The sequence below is a fragment of the Nycticebus coucang genome, chromosome 2, assembly GCF_027406575.1.
Source record: "Nycticebus coucang isolate mNycCou1 chromosome 2, mNycCou1.pri, whole genome shotgun sequence".
In the NCBI taxonomy this organism is placed as follows: Eukaryota; Metazoa; Chordata; class Mammalia; order Primates; family Lorisidae; genus Nycticebus; species Nycticebus coucang.
Genome location: NC_069781.1, coordinates 38838603 through 38857293, shown reverse-complemented (window position 1 = coordinate 38857293; position 18691 = coordinate 38838603). Strand labels below are relative to the sequence as shown.

The 18691-nt window shown below is 47.2% G+C and overlaps 1 protein-coding gene across 3 annotated transcripts in view; it reads left to right on the top strand.

Annotated features, from left to right (window-relative positions):
- The window catches only part of COL15A1 (collagen type XV alpha 1 chain), a 106709-nt gene that overhangs the window by 33186 nt on the left and 54832 nt on the right, over positions 1-18691 (top strand). For all 3 annotated transcript variants that reach the window (XM_053567796.1, XM_053567804.1, XM_053567788.1), the window contains 5 exons: positions 4942-5489; positions 6659-6733; positions 8151-8231; positions 13830-13977; positions 17131-17243. In XM_053567796.1, coding sequence (XP_053423771.1) covers positions 4942-5489; positions 6659-6733; positions 8151-8231; positions 13830-13977; positions 17131-17243 — 965 coding nt within the window. The remainder of the gene's footprint in view (positions 1-4941; positions 5490-6658; positions 6734-8150; positions 8232-13829; positions 13978-17130; positions 17244-18691) is intronic.

The window sequence follows — 18691 nt, the reverse complement described above, 5'->3', positions numbered from 1 at the left end:
TGGAAGCATCGGGGGTCATGGAGGGCACCAGTTCTGGGGACTTGGGATTGCCAAGTCTCTGTCCACCTCAGCTTGCTGCTCCATCTGCCACCCCCTGGCTGTGTCTTCTGGTCATGGTGTCTCCCTGACCATCAGTTTCCCTCTCTATAAAACAAAGAGGTTTGATAGATTCACAAATTTTTGTTTTTAAGCTGACTCCTGGGCATAGGAATTCCCAGAATTGCTACATGCAAGCCTGGATGTACCAGTCCTGGGAAGCACTGGGCTTCTGAGTGGGAACCTCTCAGCCCCTTCCCCCTGTGTGTCCTGAGCCCCCACCTGACCCTGGAACTGCAGGGATGCCACTTGGGAACAAGCCACTGGATGGAAAACTGAGGCCTGTGTACTGCCTGTGCAACCAGTAATTCTCCAAACCTGGAGCATCCCAGTAGAAAGGACCCTCTTCCTCCTGATCTCAGTAGGAGAGGAACTGGAGGAAGAGCCGTTTACTGGATTAGATCAGGGAGGAGGAAAGCAGAGCTATCAGTAGGGTGCTCATGGTTTTGTTTTGTTTTGATCTTTAAACTGTGGAGGGGAGAAAACAAATGTCAGTGGGATGTTTGCTTTTCTTTTTGTTTCTTTTCTCTTTTATTTTTCTGTGCACGGATAAGCTATGTCTGAGTAAAGAAAAGCAAGAAAAGGATTTATAACTTCTTAAAAGTGGATACAAAGGCCTGGCATGGTGACTCATGCCTGTTCTCCTAGCACTCTGGAAGGCCAAGGCAGTGGATTGCTAGAGCTCAGGAGACCAGCCTGAGCAAGACTAAGACCCTGTCTCTATTAAAAATAGAAAAAATTAGCCAGGTGTGGTAGTGGGAACCTATAGTCCCAGCTATTGGGAGGCTGAGGCAGGAGGATCACTTGAGCCCAAGAGGTTGAGGTTGCTGTGAGTTATGACACCATGATACTCTACCTAGGGTGACAGAGTGAGAATTTGTCTCAAAAAAAAAAAAAAAAAAAGTGGATACAAGGAGTTAACCTCTCTTTTTAAAAATCTGTATTTATTATTATTTAAATTTTTTTATTGTTGGGGATTCACTGAGGGTACAAGAAACCAGGTTACACTGATTGCATTTGTTAAGTAAAGTCTCTCTTATAATTGTATCTTGCCCCCAAAAGGTATGTCACAGACCAAGACCCCCACCCCCTCCCTCCTTCCCTCTGTCTTCTCTTCCTTTCACAACCTTCCCCACCCTGTACTAGGTCATTAATGTCCTCATATCAAGATTGAATACATAGGATTCATGCTTCTCCATTCTTGTGATGCTTTACTAAGAATAATGTCTTCCACTTCCATCCAGGTGAAGGAGTTAATCTCTTTAAAAATACGTAAGTATCTTTACTTTTCATACTATGTCCATGGTGTAAAATTGAGAAAGTATGAAAGGCTATCCAGTGAAAAGAAATGTCCCAGCCACCAACTTCCTTCCCTGGAGACAACCTCTGATCTCAGTTCCTTCTGTGTCCTAAAGAACTGTAATCTACTGTGTATATGTACACACACACACACATATATATCTTTTATATATTTAACATATTAAAATATACTGTATATTTCTAAATGATAGCAATTTAATTCTGCACCTTGCCAGTTTTGGTCTGATTTTACTTACTCTATTTTGTTGATTGTTTCATATTAGTACCTAAGGAATAACCTCTTGTCAAAGGCTGCTTTGTATTTCATTGCATGGATATACTTGACCACTCCCAAAGATAGACATTTAGGTAAATTTTTAAAAATGCTGCTGTGAATATTCTTTTTTGTTGTTTGTTTTTGAGACAGAGTCTTTGTCACCCTCAGTAAAGTGCTATGGTATCATAGCTCACAGCAAACTCAAACTCTTGGGCTCAAGTCCTCAGCCTCCCGGGTAGCTGGGACTACAGGCACCTGCCACAATGCCTGGGTATTTTTAGAGACGGTCTCAATCTTGCTCAGGCTGGTCTCGAATTCCTGAGCTCAAGCAATCCCCCTGCCTTGGCCTCCCAGAGCACTGCAGTGAACGCTACATGTTTTATATTTCATCTATATAATTTTATCTGTTAGAAAATTCGTAGAAGTAGAACTGCTGGGTCAAAGAGTACTTCTGTGTGTTCGCAATTTTGATAAATGTTGTCAAGTTGCCTCTCACACTGGTGTACCAATTTATGATGCCACCAACAATGCATGAGATGGCCTGTGGTCTCAACCCCTGGCAGACACAGCACATCACCCAACATTCTGATCTTTACTAATCCGGTAGGGAAAACCATTATCTTTTTGTAGTCTTAACTTGTATTTCTTTCATTACAGGTGACACTGAATATTTTTCATGCGTTTAAGGTCCATTTTTATTTCTTTTACTGATGGAATTATCTATTCTTTGCTCATTTTTCCATGGGGTTTTCATTTGCTTTGCATATTAGGCAAATAAGTTTGTTGTCTGTGATATTAGTTTGGGGGCTTTTATTTGGCATGGTAAGGGTTATCATCATTATTTTTTTGCTACACAGAAATAGAACTTTTTAATTTCTATGCAGCCAAATTTAAACAAATTTATCAGTCTTTTAAGCCTTCTGGAGTTTGAATCTTAAACCCAAATTACTTAAAATTCGTTTCTGTTTTAAAGCAAGTTGGAAACTGGAGAGGACAAGCAATTAGTTGAGAATCACATCTGAATTCCTGGCCAGCGAACACTTTATTAACCTTAGTTTAATCTTTTGTAAAATGAGAGGATTGTACTAGGTCCATTCATACCTTCATTTATTTCTTCATTCATTTATTCATCAGCACTGGCTGGTCACTGGGAACACAGATGAATGGTGTGGCCCTTGTGTTCATGGTCCAATGGGCAGAGAGACAAGTGACCCTACAATGACACGCAGTATAGGGGGGCTATGATGGAGGGCCCCAGTCTGTAGGGAGGGGGCTTCTAATGCAGTTCCAGGAGGGAAGGGTGTGGAGTGGGAGGTGAAGCAAGGGGTTTCAGAGAGGCAAGGCTGGGCTGAATCTTGAACAGAATACCTGGGGAAGGATGGGGTAGATGGCAGAGAGGAACGCACTCCTAAGATGTTAGAACAGCATGGGGCACTCGAGGGACTGTGCCAGTGCTTTTCAGGCAGTAGGGAACACAGCAGGGTCCAGACCACAAAGATCCTCTCAAGCCAGGGGGAGCAGCTTGGTCAGCCCTGACCCTGAGGCTGTAGACAGCCGGAGAAGGCTTCTAAGCCGGCCACCAACAGATTTACTCCTTTGTCAAGGAGTAGGTAATCACTTTCATAAAAACTGTTGTGAAATGTTTTCCATCAAAGAATAATATGGTGATACTTCTCCTTTATATCACCTACTTTAAACAATAAACATTACCACTACAGTTAAAAAGCTCCAAGGATCCTCTCCCAAATCGTATCTCTCTGCCCCCCCCAAATCGACATTTGCTAGTGAGCATGCAGGGTGGCACAGTTGCTTCAGAGAACATTCAGTGAAGCTGTAAGGGGCACATACCAGGTCATCCAATAATTCTGTCTCCAGGTGGTGGAATTACCTGTGCATGTAAGCACCACAAGATGTGTGTAAGGGAGTCCATAGCAGTATTGTTTGAATAGTAATGGAAACCTCACTTTTCAGCAGCAGAAAAGTGAATAAATCCAATTATACTCGACTGTACTGTTGTGAAAGCATAAGACCAGAGCTACATGTATAATATCAACAAGGATAAATCTCAAAAATACAATGTTGAGTGAGAAATAGAAAAGCAAGTGCCAGAAGAATACATGCAGGGTGCTGACACTTACGTAACGTTTAGAACACGCACAGTGGCTCCGAGTTCTGGTGGAGTAAACATACAAACAAAGGCACAGCATGATGAGCGCCAGATCCCCACGAGTGGAGTGGCTACCTCCGGGGCACGGGAGGAGGCGAGGCCTGGAGAGAGTTCATGAGAGCTTCAGCTGAATTAATATATTCTTTCTTCACTGGGGGACTCATCCTTTTTCCTCATATTGTTCTTTTAAAAAATGTTTAATAATACATTTTAATCAAATGTTTTTTGAAGTTAATCATTTCAACATATAATAATATAAAAATGATGCATGAGATATTTTACATTCCTTTTTTCTAAACTAAGTCTTTGAAATTCAGTTTGTGCTTTACACCTGACACATCTCATTCGGGGAAACCCACATTTCAAGCACTCAGCAGCCACATGTGGCGAGTGGCTTTCATCACACCTGGGCAGGGTTCGTGCTTTGTACACCGATAGCTGTATCAGGAGACCTCTGAGATTCCTTTCTGAACCGGAAAGTCTACAATCCATTTATGGTTCATGGAATCAACTTAGTAGGTCATTGCCAGCATGTTTTTCATTAAATAAAGGAGAAAAAGAACAATGAAATGGAAAGGAAAATATTTGAGTGCCTGGAAAGTATTAAAAGTCAATAATGTTTTATGAAATATTTGTTTCAGTGTTAGAGCTACATGTAATATTTATCTTTACATGCGCATATTGGGTTGCGATGTAAATGCGTTTCTTATGGTAGGTCGTTGTCAAAAAGGTTTGAAAGGTAACAATTTAGAACAATGTTTTTCAGCCTTCTTATTTCATGGCGCACTTGACCTATAGTTAAACTTCCTGGCACACTTAAATTATGTTGGTAAAAAAAAAAAAAAAGACGAAAATAAAGAATATACTTACTGTGCTTTGAAGTGCTTTCGAACATAATTTAATTAATGATCTTTAAACATTTTTGCAGTGCACCTAAGATCCTCAAATGGCACAGCAGTGTGCTGTGGCACACTGGTTGAAAATCGCTGATTTGGAAACCACAGTTTCAGGGGTGCCTGAGGGGTCCTGTGTCATCTGTGGCCCAGTTGCTTCCTCCTTTCCAAGCACGATAGTGAACATGGCCTCTCTCTCCTCCCTGCAGAGCCTGCTTCCCAGGGCCACCTGGACCTCACGGAGCTCATCGGTGTCCCACTGCCCTTATCTGTGTCCTTTGTCACGGGCTATGGTGGCTTCCCAGCCTACAGCTTCGGGCCTGGCGCCAACGTCGGCCGCCCGGTCAGGACCCTCATCCCATCCACCTTCTTCAGAGACTTTGCCATCAGTGTCACGGTGAAACCCAGCAGTGCCCAAGGCGGCGTGCTCTTCGCTATCACTGATGCCTTCCAGAAGGTCATCTACCTGGGCTTGAGGCTCTCAGGTGTGGAGGACGGCCACCAGCGGGTCATCCTTTACTACACGGAGCCCGGATCACATGTGTCCCAAGAGGCTGCTGCTTTTTTGGTGCCTGTGATGACCCACAAGTGGAACCGCTTTGCCGTGATTGTCCAGGGTGAGGAAGTGACGCTCCTCATGGACTGCGAGGAGCACAGCCACATCCCCTTTCAGCGGTCGCCCCGGGCTTTGGCTTTCGAGTCCAGCGCAGGAGTTTTCGTGGGCAACGCAGGAGCCACGGGGCTGGAGAGATTCACCGTGAGTCAAATCCCTCTCCTGGCAGATCAGGGAGGCAATGGGCAGAGACTCACCCTGCAATAACAACCAATCCCTGTTGTCGTTGTTAGTTTATTCTTCTGTCCTCAGTGAGGCGGGCATGCTAGGGTGGGACGAGCACTAGGACTGGAAACAAAAACCAAGAGTCTAGTCCTCACTTTTCAATTTAGTCTGCTGATTTTAAACAGTGCTGGGATTCTTTGATCCTCTGAGATTTTCATCTCTAAGAGGATATGTGTTTTCTAATCTCTAAGAGGAGATAAGAAAACCTACCCCCAGCCCTGTAAAGTCAAATGAGATAACCTATGGGAAAGCACTTTGTACGCTTTAAGGCATTATAAAAGAGTAAGGTTTGTTACCCTTAAATGATTTTATCTTAATTACACTTACGTACTTTCTGTGAAGGTGGAATATGCCAGAAAACCAGAGGGAGTGTTAGCCTCCTTTCTGTCCTTTTGGACAACGTGCACACACAAAAAAATGAGAAACTAACTTTGGTTTGAAAATGAGCTTCTAAGAAGCTATTCCAAAGGAAATTGCTAAGTTACTGCGGACACCTGTTATCCACTCAGTCCGCACGTGCGTTTACTCCTCCTCACCGGTGGACCAGTCAGCACCATGGGGCAGTCAGGTTTATCTGTAGTACAGTGGAAGATGGTGGGGAGAGTTAGGTTAAAGTCTGAGGGATGATTTCCAGATGCCCACACTTTGAGGGCCCTGGGGAGAAGGAGTAGTCAAGGGCTACTGACAAGGGCTACAGTCAAGGGCTTTCTTGGGACAAGGCCTTCCAGCCCAGAGCTTTGAGCTATGGGGGAAAGACACTGTCCAGGAGAGGGAGACGGGCATCACAGCCCACTGCTGTCAACCTGAGAACCCGAGGCAGGAGGCCATCGTGGAGTCCACACTTGGAATTCACTGCTCCCCGAGGGCCTCTCTGACTCAGGGTGTCAGTGTTATATTGGCCCAAGGAGAGTCCCTCCCCGCCAGCTGAAGGGGCTGAGAGGTGGCCTGGCTTCCAGGCATGGCCACAGGCACCACATTCTCACATTTCCGCTTTCATGGTGCTTCTCCTCACAGAAACAGTCGTGATTTCACCGGCAGTCACGCTGTGCACATGCAAACCATGGTTTCTGGTCCCCCTCCTTCCCCAGGGCTCCATACAGCAGCTGACTGTGTACCCTGACCCTAGGACCCCTGAGGAGCTGTGTGAAGCTGAAGAGTCCTCGGTGAGTGCCTGCACCCCAGTGGGCCCTACAGCCCCACAGCCTAGCAGCTCTTCACTCCCAGCATCGTGGAGGCTCTGAACCCTTTCATCTTGGCAAGCACTGCCTCAAGTCCTATTTTGGGCATTTGGCTTCATTTCACCTTTCAAAGAGCTTCAGCCATCTCTTTGGTGGGGGGTGGGGGGGTTGTGTTTCTTACAAGGTGTTAGGTTTTTCTACGGCTGTAGCGGTCGGTGGCCTGGTTTCCAGACAGCTTGCCAAGAAACGGTGTCAGGATTCTAAAAATCAAAGTCAAAACGCTAAGATATTTTGGGTGTTAATTCCTATTAAAAACTAACCTAAATTTAGCTTTTATGCTCGGCAAATGACTCAACTCCAAAGCTGGGGATGGGGTGCTTAGCAGGAAAATAAAGATGGCTGCTTCTTTCTCCCTCTTTCACTCTCCTCCCGGATCTGCTGAGCACCTACAATGTGACAGCCCCGGGCAGATGCTGGAGATGAGGGGAAGAATGGGGAACTCCTCCCCCCCCATCCTCAAGCCGTTCACACTCACCCCAAGGGCAGCCATAGCGCTAAGTGTGATGGGAACACAGAGAGGTTCTCAAACCCAAACTCAGTGGGTCAGGGGAGGAACTCAGAGCAGGTGAGTGAGAAGCTGATTCCTGACCGGTGACAAGCAGGGGTGAGGTAGGTGAGGAAGAAAGGGCCTTCCAGAGAGAGGGAGGCCTGATGCAGAGTCAGAGGCAAGCAGATGGAGGTATATTCCCAGAATTTCTGTTGCTCTTTGGGTGGTGTCAATCCCACAATAAAACATATGCTGAGTTCACTAACTTCGTGAAACACAGAACGCTGTTGATTCAGTCAGAAAGCCACTCAGAGGTGGAATATGGCTCTGTAAGAACGTTTGCCCTCCTTGAGCAGGTGACCCTGGCCTGGCGTTCATGTGAAGCCAGGGAAACCTGTCACGTCATCCTTCGTGCATCTGTACATGGCCATGAATATTGAAAAAGTGGAAACAACCCGAGGGTCCGAGAACAAGAGATTGGTTACAAAATCATGGCACGCGGGCTCACTGGCCGTCTGTAGGAGGCTGATTATGAGCATTAGGTAACAATAGGAATTCAGCCTTCAGCTGTAATTGTTCCCAGCCTAGGATTCCAATGACAGCCTTCTGTGGATGATCGGGAGAGCAAAGGGAATCTGGATGAAAGAATAATCAACCGTGCACGCAGCATACATGCCATCTCCTCAGCCTCTCTCTCTTATGCGCGCGCGCGCACACACACACACACACACACACACACACACACACACACACACGGAAGCCGGTTTGTTGATTTCTTTGAATTTCCCAGTTGTCAAGCTCCTGTGTGACCTGGTCCCCCCTGCCCGGTGTGTAGCGTGCTTTGTCTCTCCACAGGCTTCAGGAGAGGCCAGTGGGCTTCAAGAGACAGACGGAGTAGCTGAGATCTTAGAAGCCGTCACCTACACTCAAGCCCCGGTGAGTACTGGACTACTGTGCCATGTGGTCTTGGTCAGCTTTTAGGGTGCCCAGAGCCCTAGGTCTGATGCCTCTGTTTTTAGATTTGTGAGTTTAATCATTGACTCATCTGGGGAAGTCAGGAAAGTATTGGCCAGTGGCATTTTGCAAAATCTTAGGTAAACTGAAACACCTAGGTGTCCCCCTGCAGTGTGACCACGAGAGGGCTATCCAAGGGCAAACGTTGTGCTCCTTTGCTTCCCAGTTCTGTGGCCTTGGACAATGTACTCAGCTGCTCTGAACCTCAATTCCACTTCCATGGAATGGTGATAATAATAGCTCTGTCTCACAGGGTTGTTGTGAGGGTTAGATAAGGCAGTGTGGGACAAGTCACAGTCCAGTGGCTGGCGCAAGGAAAATTGCCCTGACTGATGTTGCCGTTACACTTGCCCAGGGCTCCCGCTGTGAAATCACAGTTACACAGTCCTTCTGGGAGCCCACTTCTGACCCCATGGGCAAGGCAGCTCTCCTGCCTCCTGGGAATACACCCTGTGGCCGAGAACACACCCTGTGGCCAAGACAGGGAAGTTGTTTCGAAAGTCCTGAGTCAGACAGTGGGGATACCAAGGAGCCCATGTTTAATGAAAACAGCAAGGAAGTATCTGAGTCATTGAACACAGAAAACCTCCAACAATCTCCTGGACTGATCTGGCTCACTCTGTACACTCATATCTAGAGAAAAAAGCAGGGAAATAGAAATAAGGTGAAGGCTGAGAACTATAGCTCTCAGGTGACAGGTGTGTGGATCCGGCAGAATAGGATCACAGTCTTTTAGCACTGGAAGGACTTAAAGGTCATCTCTTTCTGTAGAAAGGGGTACAGAAAACTGCCCTTTGTAGAGATGGGCAAACTGAGGTCCAGAAAGGGGAAGAGACTGGCCCAGAGGTGTGTGGGCAAAGCTGGGGCTAGAGCATGAGTCTCCTCATGCCCATTCATGAGGTCATGGCCTGAGTGGTATTGCAGAAGTTAATCCTCAGGACCACAACCAACTCTTGGGTGGCTGGCATGGCAGAAGTCAAGGTCCAAGGTGCCTGCCCACCTGCTGAGCGGGGAGCGAGGCTGCTCCAGGCACTGGTGCAATCCTCTGTGCCCATCAGCCTTTGGCCACCCCAGGGGCGTGTCTAGTGCTTAGGGCACTGGGCAAAGAGTAGCCCAAGGCCAACTCAGGTAGAGATGCCAGTAGCCCAGGGTGGCTCAGAGGGAGGATTGGGAAGGACGGAGGAGAAGGGTGGGGTTTGAGAGCCTGAGATGATGGCAGGACCCAAGTGAGGCAGGGGCACTGGAGTCAGCCAACTTTGGACAGGCATATGGAAGCAGACGGGAGGGAAGAGAACTGGCTTTTTTTGATACCCATGTGTGCCTGGTGCTTTTGTGTATATGATTTCACTTACTCCCTGCCCCCACCCCGCAAGGGAGGTAGCATCAGCCCCACTGTACAGATGTGAAAATGGATGCTCAGGGGCACAGGCCTGGCTTTGCCAGGGTCCCACGGTGGCAGAGTCAGGACCCAGGCCAGGCCTAACTGGATCCCTTCCTGGGCCTCTCCTCAGGGCCATGTGGGACACATGCTGGCCGAGAGGTCTGTGAACCAGAGTATCTGAAGAAGTGAAAAAGTTGTTAGTGATTTAATGGACTTGGCCTCTGGGGTACCCAAACCTTTTCTTTCCCAAATTCCCCAGTCCACTCCTTTCAGTGGTTTTAAGAGAACTGGTGCAGATTGGAGTCCCACCAGGTGTGAGTCCCAACCCCGCCACTTCCTGGCTGTTGACCTTGAGCAAGGGATTTAACCTCTCCAAGGATCAGGTTCCTTCTCTTGCGTGCCTCATGGAGTTAGTGTGAAAATTAGATGGAAGACCGTGAAACCCTGGACAGGGCTTGGCCTGAGGCAGCATGTGGTGAGTGCTTGCTGTTGTTACTACTGATTGAGGGCTTTGTTGCGAGGTTTAGGGGAGGAGAAGTGTGGAGAAGTGTTAGTTCATTGGTTTGCAGTTCACCCTGCTCAGGGCTGACTCAGCATCATCATCGGGCACACTGGGGATGCCTCTTCCTCTTGGGGGCTCCGCCCTGCCGCCTGCCTCCCTAGCTGGTGGCTGGGGCTGATCAGTGTGTCAAACCCCTGTGGCTGCTCTCAGTCCTGAGGGCACTACCCCACTGTGGCTGTGGGGCTAGCGGTCATCAGAATCCCTTCTGCGTGCCCCTCCATCTGCGCTGTGGACAGGCTTTCCCGTGCTTGCCTCCCGTCCTTTAGGTCTGTTCTACCAAGAGGGCGCCAAGGCACAGAGCAGTGGAGAGCATTGACCCTGCGGCCCAGCCTGAAGGGGGCAGGGCCGTGTCCTGGGCTCTGGGCCCAGGTAGCTCTCAGTCAAGCCACCCCTGAGCTGGGGACTCCTCCTTTTTATCAGCTCCTGGAAGGGCCCCACGTGGCTCTCCTCTGCAGCCCCTCTCCAGGACAGGAAATTTCCCTTTGCAGCTCAGACAGTCCCCGCCCTTCTCTGTCTGGCTTCTTTCTTGGAACGAATCTCACTTCCCCACGCTCAGCCTTTCCAGCCTGCCACCCTCGGAGACACTGAATCTAAGCCATAACCAGCCGACTGAATCGCAGAGGGACTACAAAGGTGGCCCCTCCTTGCCCTCTTCCCATAGGGTCTGGGGCCCTGCTATCCAATTCTTTGCATTTCCAGAAAGGTCTACCTTATGATGAGTCCCAGTTAACATCCCTACGGTTCTCAGCCCTGGCCATACACCAAAGTCACCTCTGTTAAAGTGCAGGGTGGGGAGCAGTTGGGAGGGATCTTGCCCGGACTGTGTACCTGACATTCCGGTTCAGTCGTTCGGGGTGAGGGCCAAGGATCTGTCTGACGCAGAGCTCTACAGGTGACTGGTCCACAGCCAGGGCCTCCCTTCCAGCTCACAGTTCCCCAATCATACTAACTATTTTCTCCTCTCTATCCCCAACTTAGTTCATGCTTCTGCTTGCCTGGAAGTCCCTTGTCTGCTTACTTTTGCCTGGAAAGTTCCTACTTAGCCTCCAGGTCTGTCGATGGCCTCTCCTAGGAGGCCACCATTGCCAAGCTCCCTCCACCCCCTGCCGAGCCTTGTGCACTTGGCTCTCACCTCCACCGTCCCATGTGTCATCAAATCACAGTTAGTTGTGTCTGATCTGGGTCTGGGTCTATGGCCCCTCCAAAGTCTGACAGTTTTAGGGCAGACACACCATCTTATTTACTCATTTCTGTGTCCTCAGGGCTTAGCCAAGGACCTGGCATACAGTAGGGCCTCAGGATATATGTGCTGAATCAGTAAATCTCCTTGTGTGAACATGGGTGTGGGGCTCAGCAAAGTGCAACGCTTTTAACAACAAAAGTCTTACTAAGACTTGAGATTCCTTTTGTCACAGGCTACACTGGTTCCCCATCCACATTGACCCCTGAAAACCAAAAGCCACTTATTTGAGGCAGGACACCTTACTGTCCTTACTGAGGGTCAATTCAGCACAGTTCTCTTCTGTGGCTGCCTTGTTGGGAGTTTGCCAAAGGAAGGTTTGGTTGATGGACTAGAGTCAGTGATTTCAAATGCATACAAGCCTGACTTTGGCCACTTTGAGTTACAGAACTCATCCCACTGTTAACTTGTCCTCCTGTGTTTCCCAAGCCCTCACGTGCCCTAGTAGCTTTATTACAAAGCCCAAATGCCTTAAAAAGCAACTTTGCTTCCAGCTTCCAGCAGTCTCTCTCCAGGCTAGAGATGAGCTCTCAAGGGCTCTCATGGCACCGTCAGGGAACCATGGTGAAGAGGTTCCTGCCTGGACCCCTCATAGGAAGGGGACAGGAACCTTCCAAGGCATGGGTCCTTGTTCACCAGCTAGATGAAGATCTAGCTGGGTGAAACAGGGGAGTCCTGCCAGTCTTCTTAACCTCTCCTGGAGAGGGGCCTGCACTCTGCTTCCATTGCTGCCTTAGCTCCTGCCTCATGGGGTTTCTTTAGTGCCATCCCAGTGTCCTGGTCCTACCCTCAACCCCCTAATCCATGCTCACACTGCCCCCAGGGTGGACTCTGCAAAGGGCACAGCTGCCTCCCCACTCCCTCACCTAACACCCCACAGTGGCTATCCTTGCCTATGGGTCCAAGGACAAAGAATAAGCCCTTCCCTCTCCTGCCTCCCAGGCTATGTTCTGCTGCTTCCTTCCTGGGCTCTTTCCAAGCTCAAGTTGTTGGCCAGGGCCTCCATCAATCCCTCCCTCTACTCCTATTTTCTGTAATTCTGCTCATTCTTCAAGGCCCAGCTCCTTGAAGCCTCTTCCCACCTGTACCCTGAAGATTACACAGCACAGTAAGATCCCTAGTCACTTTTTTGTAGGTGTTGGTATTCAAAGTGATTGTTTTCTCTTTTTTGTCAATTGTACTTGAAGTTTTTTCGGTAATGAATATGGAATATTTGTGTACTGAACACAGAGGTGAGCTTAGCCTTTCCATGTATTTTCTACCTTTGAATAGTCATTATTGTCTCCCTTTTTACCAAGGGAGATGCTAAGGCTCAGTGAAGTTAGGTGACTCATTCAACATAACTTAGGTAATAAGTGGAGAGCTGGGGTTTGATCCAAGCTTGACTAAAAACTGAACTATTAAGTCCTACATTATGGGGCTCCTAAGGATTCTCCTTGTTCTGGGGGGTGCAAAGAGTCATTTTTATGCACTAGATTCTGATTTTAAAGAAATAACACCCTATTGTTAATCAGGATGGGGAAAGTGATGCTACAGTAACAAGTAAACCTTGAAATCTTAGCATCAAAACAAAGATTAGTTTCTGTTCAAACCACAAACCCAACAATGGTCAGCAGGATTCCCCCATTCACTCCCCGTCCCCTCAAGCTTAGAAAGTGATGAGGCCGTTTCAACACTGATATGCCCTGGGTCTCGTGAGCTGCTACCTGGGTCTGGAGGCCAAGGTCATAACTTTGGAGGCCCACATCAGGATTTCTGTCTAGAAGTCTGAACTGCTTTGTGTTTCTAACTGTTAAATTTTCATTTGCTTGTTTTCTTCTAGTTGGTTAAGATGTTGACTGGCTTTGGAAAAGCTATATAAATGCTGAATTTTTTTGGAAGGAAACCCTACCCAATTTTCATTTCCATAGGAGTTCATGACCTGTGCACACCTGGGATCAAAGTTATATGGTGTTTGCTGGGTACACCCTGGTTCACCCATTTCTTCATTCATTCATTCAGTCATTCCCTCATCTAACAGATCTTTACTGAGCATCTTCTCTGTGCTGGCCTGGGATTCTGGGGTCACAGAAATGTGGTCCTCATGCTCAGAGTGCTTTGGCTGAGATGAGCCCCGATCACAAATGAAAAAAAATTTAATTACCTTTATTTTGCACCTCTTTCAGGCCCTGGGGAGGTGCAGTCATTGGCCAAGTATACAACAAGCAGGTTTAGGCTTTCTTCTGAGTTTATTTAGCACTTTGTAGGTATATTATTTTCTCCAATGATATTTATTGTCATTTTTTCTGCTTTACTGCCAAGTACATAATTTTACATCTCCTTTTTTTCTCCCTTTAGCCTAAAGAAGCAAAAGTTGAGCCCATAAACATACCTCCTACTCCACTCTTTCCCTCTGAGGACCCGGAGCTTTCTGGTGAGCCTGTACCTGAGGGGACCCCGGAAACCATCAACATGAGTGTCATTCAGCTCAGCAGCCCTGAGCAAGGCAAGTCCTGAAGCATGTTCACACATAGTAGCATTTTATGGAGCGATTACTGTGGGTGCAGCCATGCCATGCATGGGACACACAGCATCTCGTTTAAATTTCCCCTCAACTCTAAAGGGTTGGTGTGTGATACCCATCCTCATCTTGTAGACAAGATGAGGAAACGGAGTCACAGACAAGTTAAGTAATCCTGTGTTGCTTGTGAAAGGCATCACTGTCATTTGATCTCAGATGCCTGAGCTTTTGACCCCCAGGTCTGGAGCTTTTACCTTTTAACCTCTACCCTTTCTGTGGTTTAACAGAAAAGCTTGTAATAATCATTGTTGTTTATGGAACACCTACTGTGTGCTGAGTGTTTACACAGTTCTTCTATAATTCTGACAACATACTTCCTAGTCAATATTCCTAGCCACAATTTTATAGGTGGAAAAACCGACACTTGGAACTGCTAAGTGAAGGACGTGCCCATAGCCACACAGCCCAGCGCCCAGGCTTGACTCCAGAATCCCCGCCCTTTCTGCCCTTTGCCATAAACTCCCCGACACTCAGAGGATGGAGACGGTTAAACTTCTGTGTGGCAAATGTGAGAAACTGATGGCCACAGAGGGGCAGGGAATGCTGTGGTCACCTGCCAGGTCAGGGCCAGTTCCTGGGGATGAGCTAGCCTCCTGGCTCCCCATCCAGGCTGTGGCTGCTGCTTCTTGCTCCTCTACTCATTCAGAGAAGCACTGGCCAAAGTCCAAATATCAGATGATATGCCCCAGGCAGCAGCTTGACACATGCCCAAGGCCTGAGGTCTCTAACCTTTCTCAGAGTGGCTCTTCTATTAGACCAAAGTTACAGCTATGGCCACAGCACTGAGATGTTGCACAAGACCATTCCTAGCAGCACTGTTCCTAGTAGCAAAACAACCCAAACTGGCCATAGTAGGCATTGATGGGGCAAATTCTGCATCATTCACACATATAGCTTTGACATCATTGATGTGGAAGATTTAATGACCCAGCAACATGCTCATGGTATAGTCCACTAAAAAGCCAGACTTCAAATCTATGTGTGCTATGACCCTGATTTTGGACATATAGAATATATAGGTAGAACAATGTATGCATTAGATATATTAGAGTTTTGATGTAACATTTATCATAATGCCATGGGGAGTTATCTCTGGGTGGTAAGATTATGAGTGGTTTTTATGTTCTTTATTGTACTTCTGTGTTTTACAAGTCTTCTTACAATGATATTCAATAATATTTATCATTATTCTTTTTGATTCTTCTGGCATCTGTCAATTAATAAATGTTACTTTAACAACTAAAGTTGGGAAGTCTGTGGGTATAGAATATACTGGAGAGAGAAAGTTGCACAAAAGTTGCACAATAATTTAAAAAAGGTGTGATGGAGCCCAGAGGGCATGGTGTGGCTGTCCACCATGGGGGTGGGGGTCAGACAGTGTCAGAGGAAGCCCTGTTCAGCCATCTACCCGCTGTTGGCCTGGAGCAAGTTTCTGAAGCTTCCAAGCTGCAGATTCCTTAACTGTCCTGGGGGTGTTAATAACACCTGCCTCCCACGTGTTCGAGAAGATTGAATCTGGCTGCGGCTGTGGAAGGGGCTTATCCGTTGAGAATGAGGGTGTTCCCTTGGGTACAGTTAGGATCTCTGAGCAGGGGCTGCGGGCTCCGGCTTTCCTAGACTGAGGAGGTAAGGTCCACATGCAGAATGGGGCTCAGATTCAGCGCAGCTTGCCTGCGCCCAGGGATTAGTTACTCTCCTTACCGGCGGACTAAAGGCCAAACAGAACATGGAGACGCTGAAATGTTGCTTTTCTTCTTGAGTAGACAGCCCAGGCGGTGGGAGACTGAAGCCTGCACCCCGAACGCCACACCAGGCTAGGGAAAGCTCCCTAATATTTGCATGTCAAGCTTGCCTAACAGCATCTGGGCGGGTGGAAGGAGCCACCCCGTCGGTCTCCCACAGGGCCAGGCCTCAAACGCTCTAAGGCCCGCCGGCTGCTCCCACAGCACCGCCTGGTGGTCAGAGCAGGAACGACGAGAGCCTGCGACAGGAGCAAGGCGGGGCGAGGCGAGGAGGGGCGCAGGGGCCTTTGGAGAGTCAGCACCTCCCCCTCCACAGTCGGGACCTCGAGACCCGCGAGAGCACCGCCATGGCTGCGTGTGTGAGAAGGGCCGAGTTACCTTCTGGGCCCTTCCCCACCACTTAACTCACTCTGAGACCTTGTTCCTTCTCTGCACGATAGGGGCACATGTGCCATGTGGTGATGGAAGGGACTGAAAACCTGGGATCCCCAGCCAGGTTCTGTCCAGGGGCAGCGAGTGGTGGGGTGGGGTCCGGAGGGCAGGAGAGGAGGGCCAGAAGCAGGTTTACCGGAGGGAGGACATGGCCCAGCCCCTAAATGGCATGTTGTTATGGTCCCGTAATTTCTTTTTCTTTTTTCATGACCCCCTTTGCTTTATAAATTGCAAAAGAAATATGTGCATGTGATAAAAATGCAATTAATTGTATTAATTATTTGTTGTATGAAGCAGAAAAATAGTAATTTCCTCTTCTATTCCTGTCCTCTGGGAAAAACCAGTATTAAGCCGTGTGGTATAGCAAAGAATATATGTAAACGTACAGACACACACATACACATATGTTATATGTAATTATTATTACATAACGTGGATGCTATACAATAATTATATATAAAAATGATAAAGCATGTACACTCATGGGTTTTTTTTCTACTTTACAAATTTAGGACCATACCAACAACGAACATTTATCAATTGCTTACTATATTCCAGGGGATTTCCTTGATAGTTTTCTTGGATTATCTTATTTAATCCGTGTGACACATAATTTTCAAAGCAACCCTCTGAAGTAGGAATTATCATAATCCCCGTTTATAGATGAGGACTTTGAGGCACAGGTTAGGCAACTTGCCACGGGATTCCTGGCCAGCAGGTGGTGCCAGCGCCTCTACTAGCTTGCAACCTGTGTCGTTCTGCATCTGGGTTTCTTTACCCTCTTAATTCTGTATTATAGTATTGTGGACATCTTCACAAGTTAATAAGTGAAGAAATAGCTCATTCTTTTCCAAGACTGCAGAATGTAGGTATTGATTACCAATGTCTGTCCTGCTTCCTGTAGGGTCTGGTGAGATCCTGAATGACACACTGGAAGGGGTTCACACTGTGGACGGTGACCCCATTACTGACACCAGCTCAGGGGATGGGGCCATCCTTGACATCATTAAAGAAAAGGTAAGTGAGTGGTTAAATTCATGTGTTAAGTCAGTAATAAACTCAATTGCTTATTTCAAACTTGATGGTGACTTTTACCAAGCACTGCAAGGGTTTTAGTTGAGTGTCATCAAAACTATCATAGTCCTCCTGGTGCTGAGAAGACAAGTGTCCCAGCAGTGGCTCTGGAGGAATGCTCCAGGACCAGTGCAAGTGCAAGCTCATCCTCACACCTGCCTGGTGATGAGTGTCTGGCCCTCAGCATGAAAAATTAAAGCATAAGTAGTTTTTTCATGGTGGTCCCTACTGAAAACCCACATCCCTTCCCCTATCTTGGGATGAAAACTCAGGCGATTCTCATAGCTGTCACTATCTGGTGACAGTCTATTTTCCGGACATTTTCAAAGTCTAGTCCAGCATAATATCAAAAATTCAACAAAACTACAGTTTCTCCCCTTCCACACCCGGGCCTGCTGTATGTAGACCAGAGGAAAGAGAAGCATAGTCTGAGGTTTCCTCTCCCTTTTCTTACTTCTTCTCCTTCCCACTCCCCATAATCTCCCCACCCCCAATTGTGTTTTTATTTTTATTTTTTTATTAAATCATAGCTGTGTACATTGATACGATCATGGGGCATCATTCACTAGCTGCACAGACCATTAGTATACTAAGTTTCACATATACCCTTGTAAGGCGCACCGCTGGTGTAATCCCACCAATCCCCTTCCCTCTACCCACCTCCCCTCTCCCTCCCCTCCCTTTCTCCCTATTCTTGAGATACCATCTAACTCCAGTGAGACTAGCCTATATCACAAAATCCCAAGACCAGAGATGTTGGCGCGGATGTGGAGAAAAGGGAACACTTTTGCACTGCTGGTGGGAATGCACATTAATACATTCCTTTTGGAAAGAGATATAGAGAACACTCAGAGATCTAAAAATAGATCTGCCATTCAATCCTGTAATCCCTTTACTGGGCATATACCCAGAAGACCAAAAATCACATCATAACAAAGGTATTTGTACCAGAATGTTTATTGCAGCCCAATTCATAATTGCTAAGTCATGGAAGAAGCCCAAGTGCCCATCGATCCACAAATGGATTCATAAATTGTGGTATATGTACACCATGGAATATTATGCAGCCTTAAAGAAAGATGGAGACTTTACCTCTTTCATGTTTACATGGATGGAGCTGGAACATATTCTTCTTAGTAAAGTATCTCAAGAATGGAAGAAAAAGTACCCAATGTACTCAGCCCTACTATGAAACTAATTTAGGGTTTTCACATGAAAACTATAACCCAGTTACAACCCAATTGTGTTTTTAACATCAGCAGGGTCTGGCCCACCTAGAGTACAAAGCACGGTGTACATGGCTGGTCAGCTTGTGACCTGGGCCCTTGGTACAGAAGGTTCCTGATTACTGGATCTTTCTCTCATAGGGGCTTTTGTGATTCCTCAGAGGT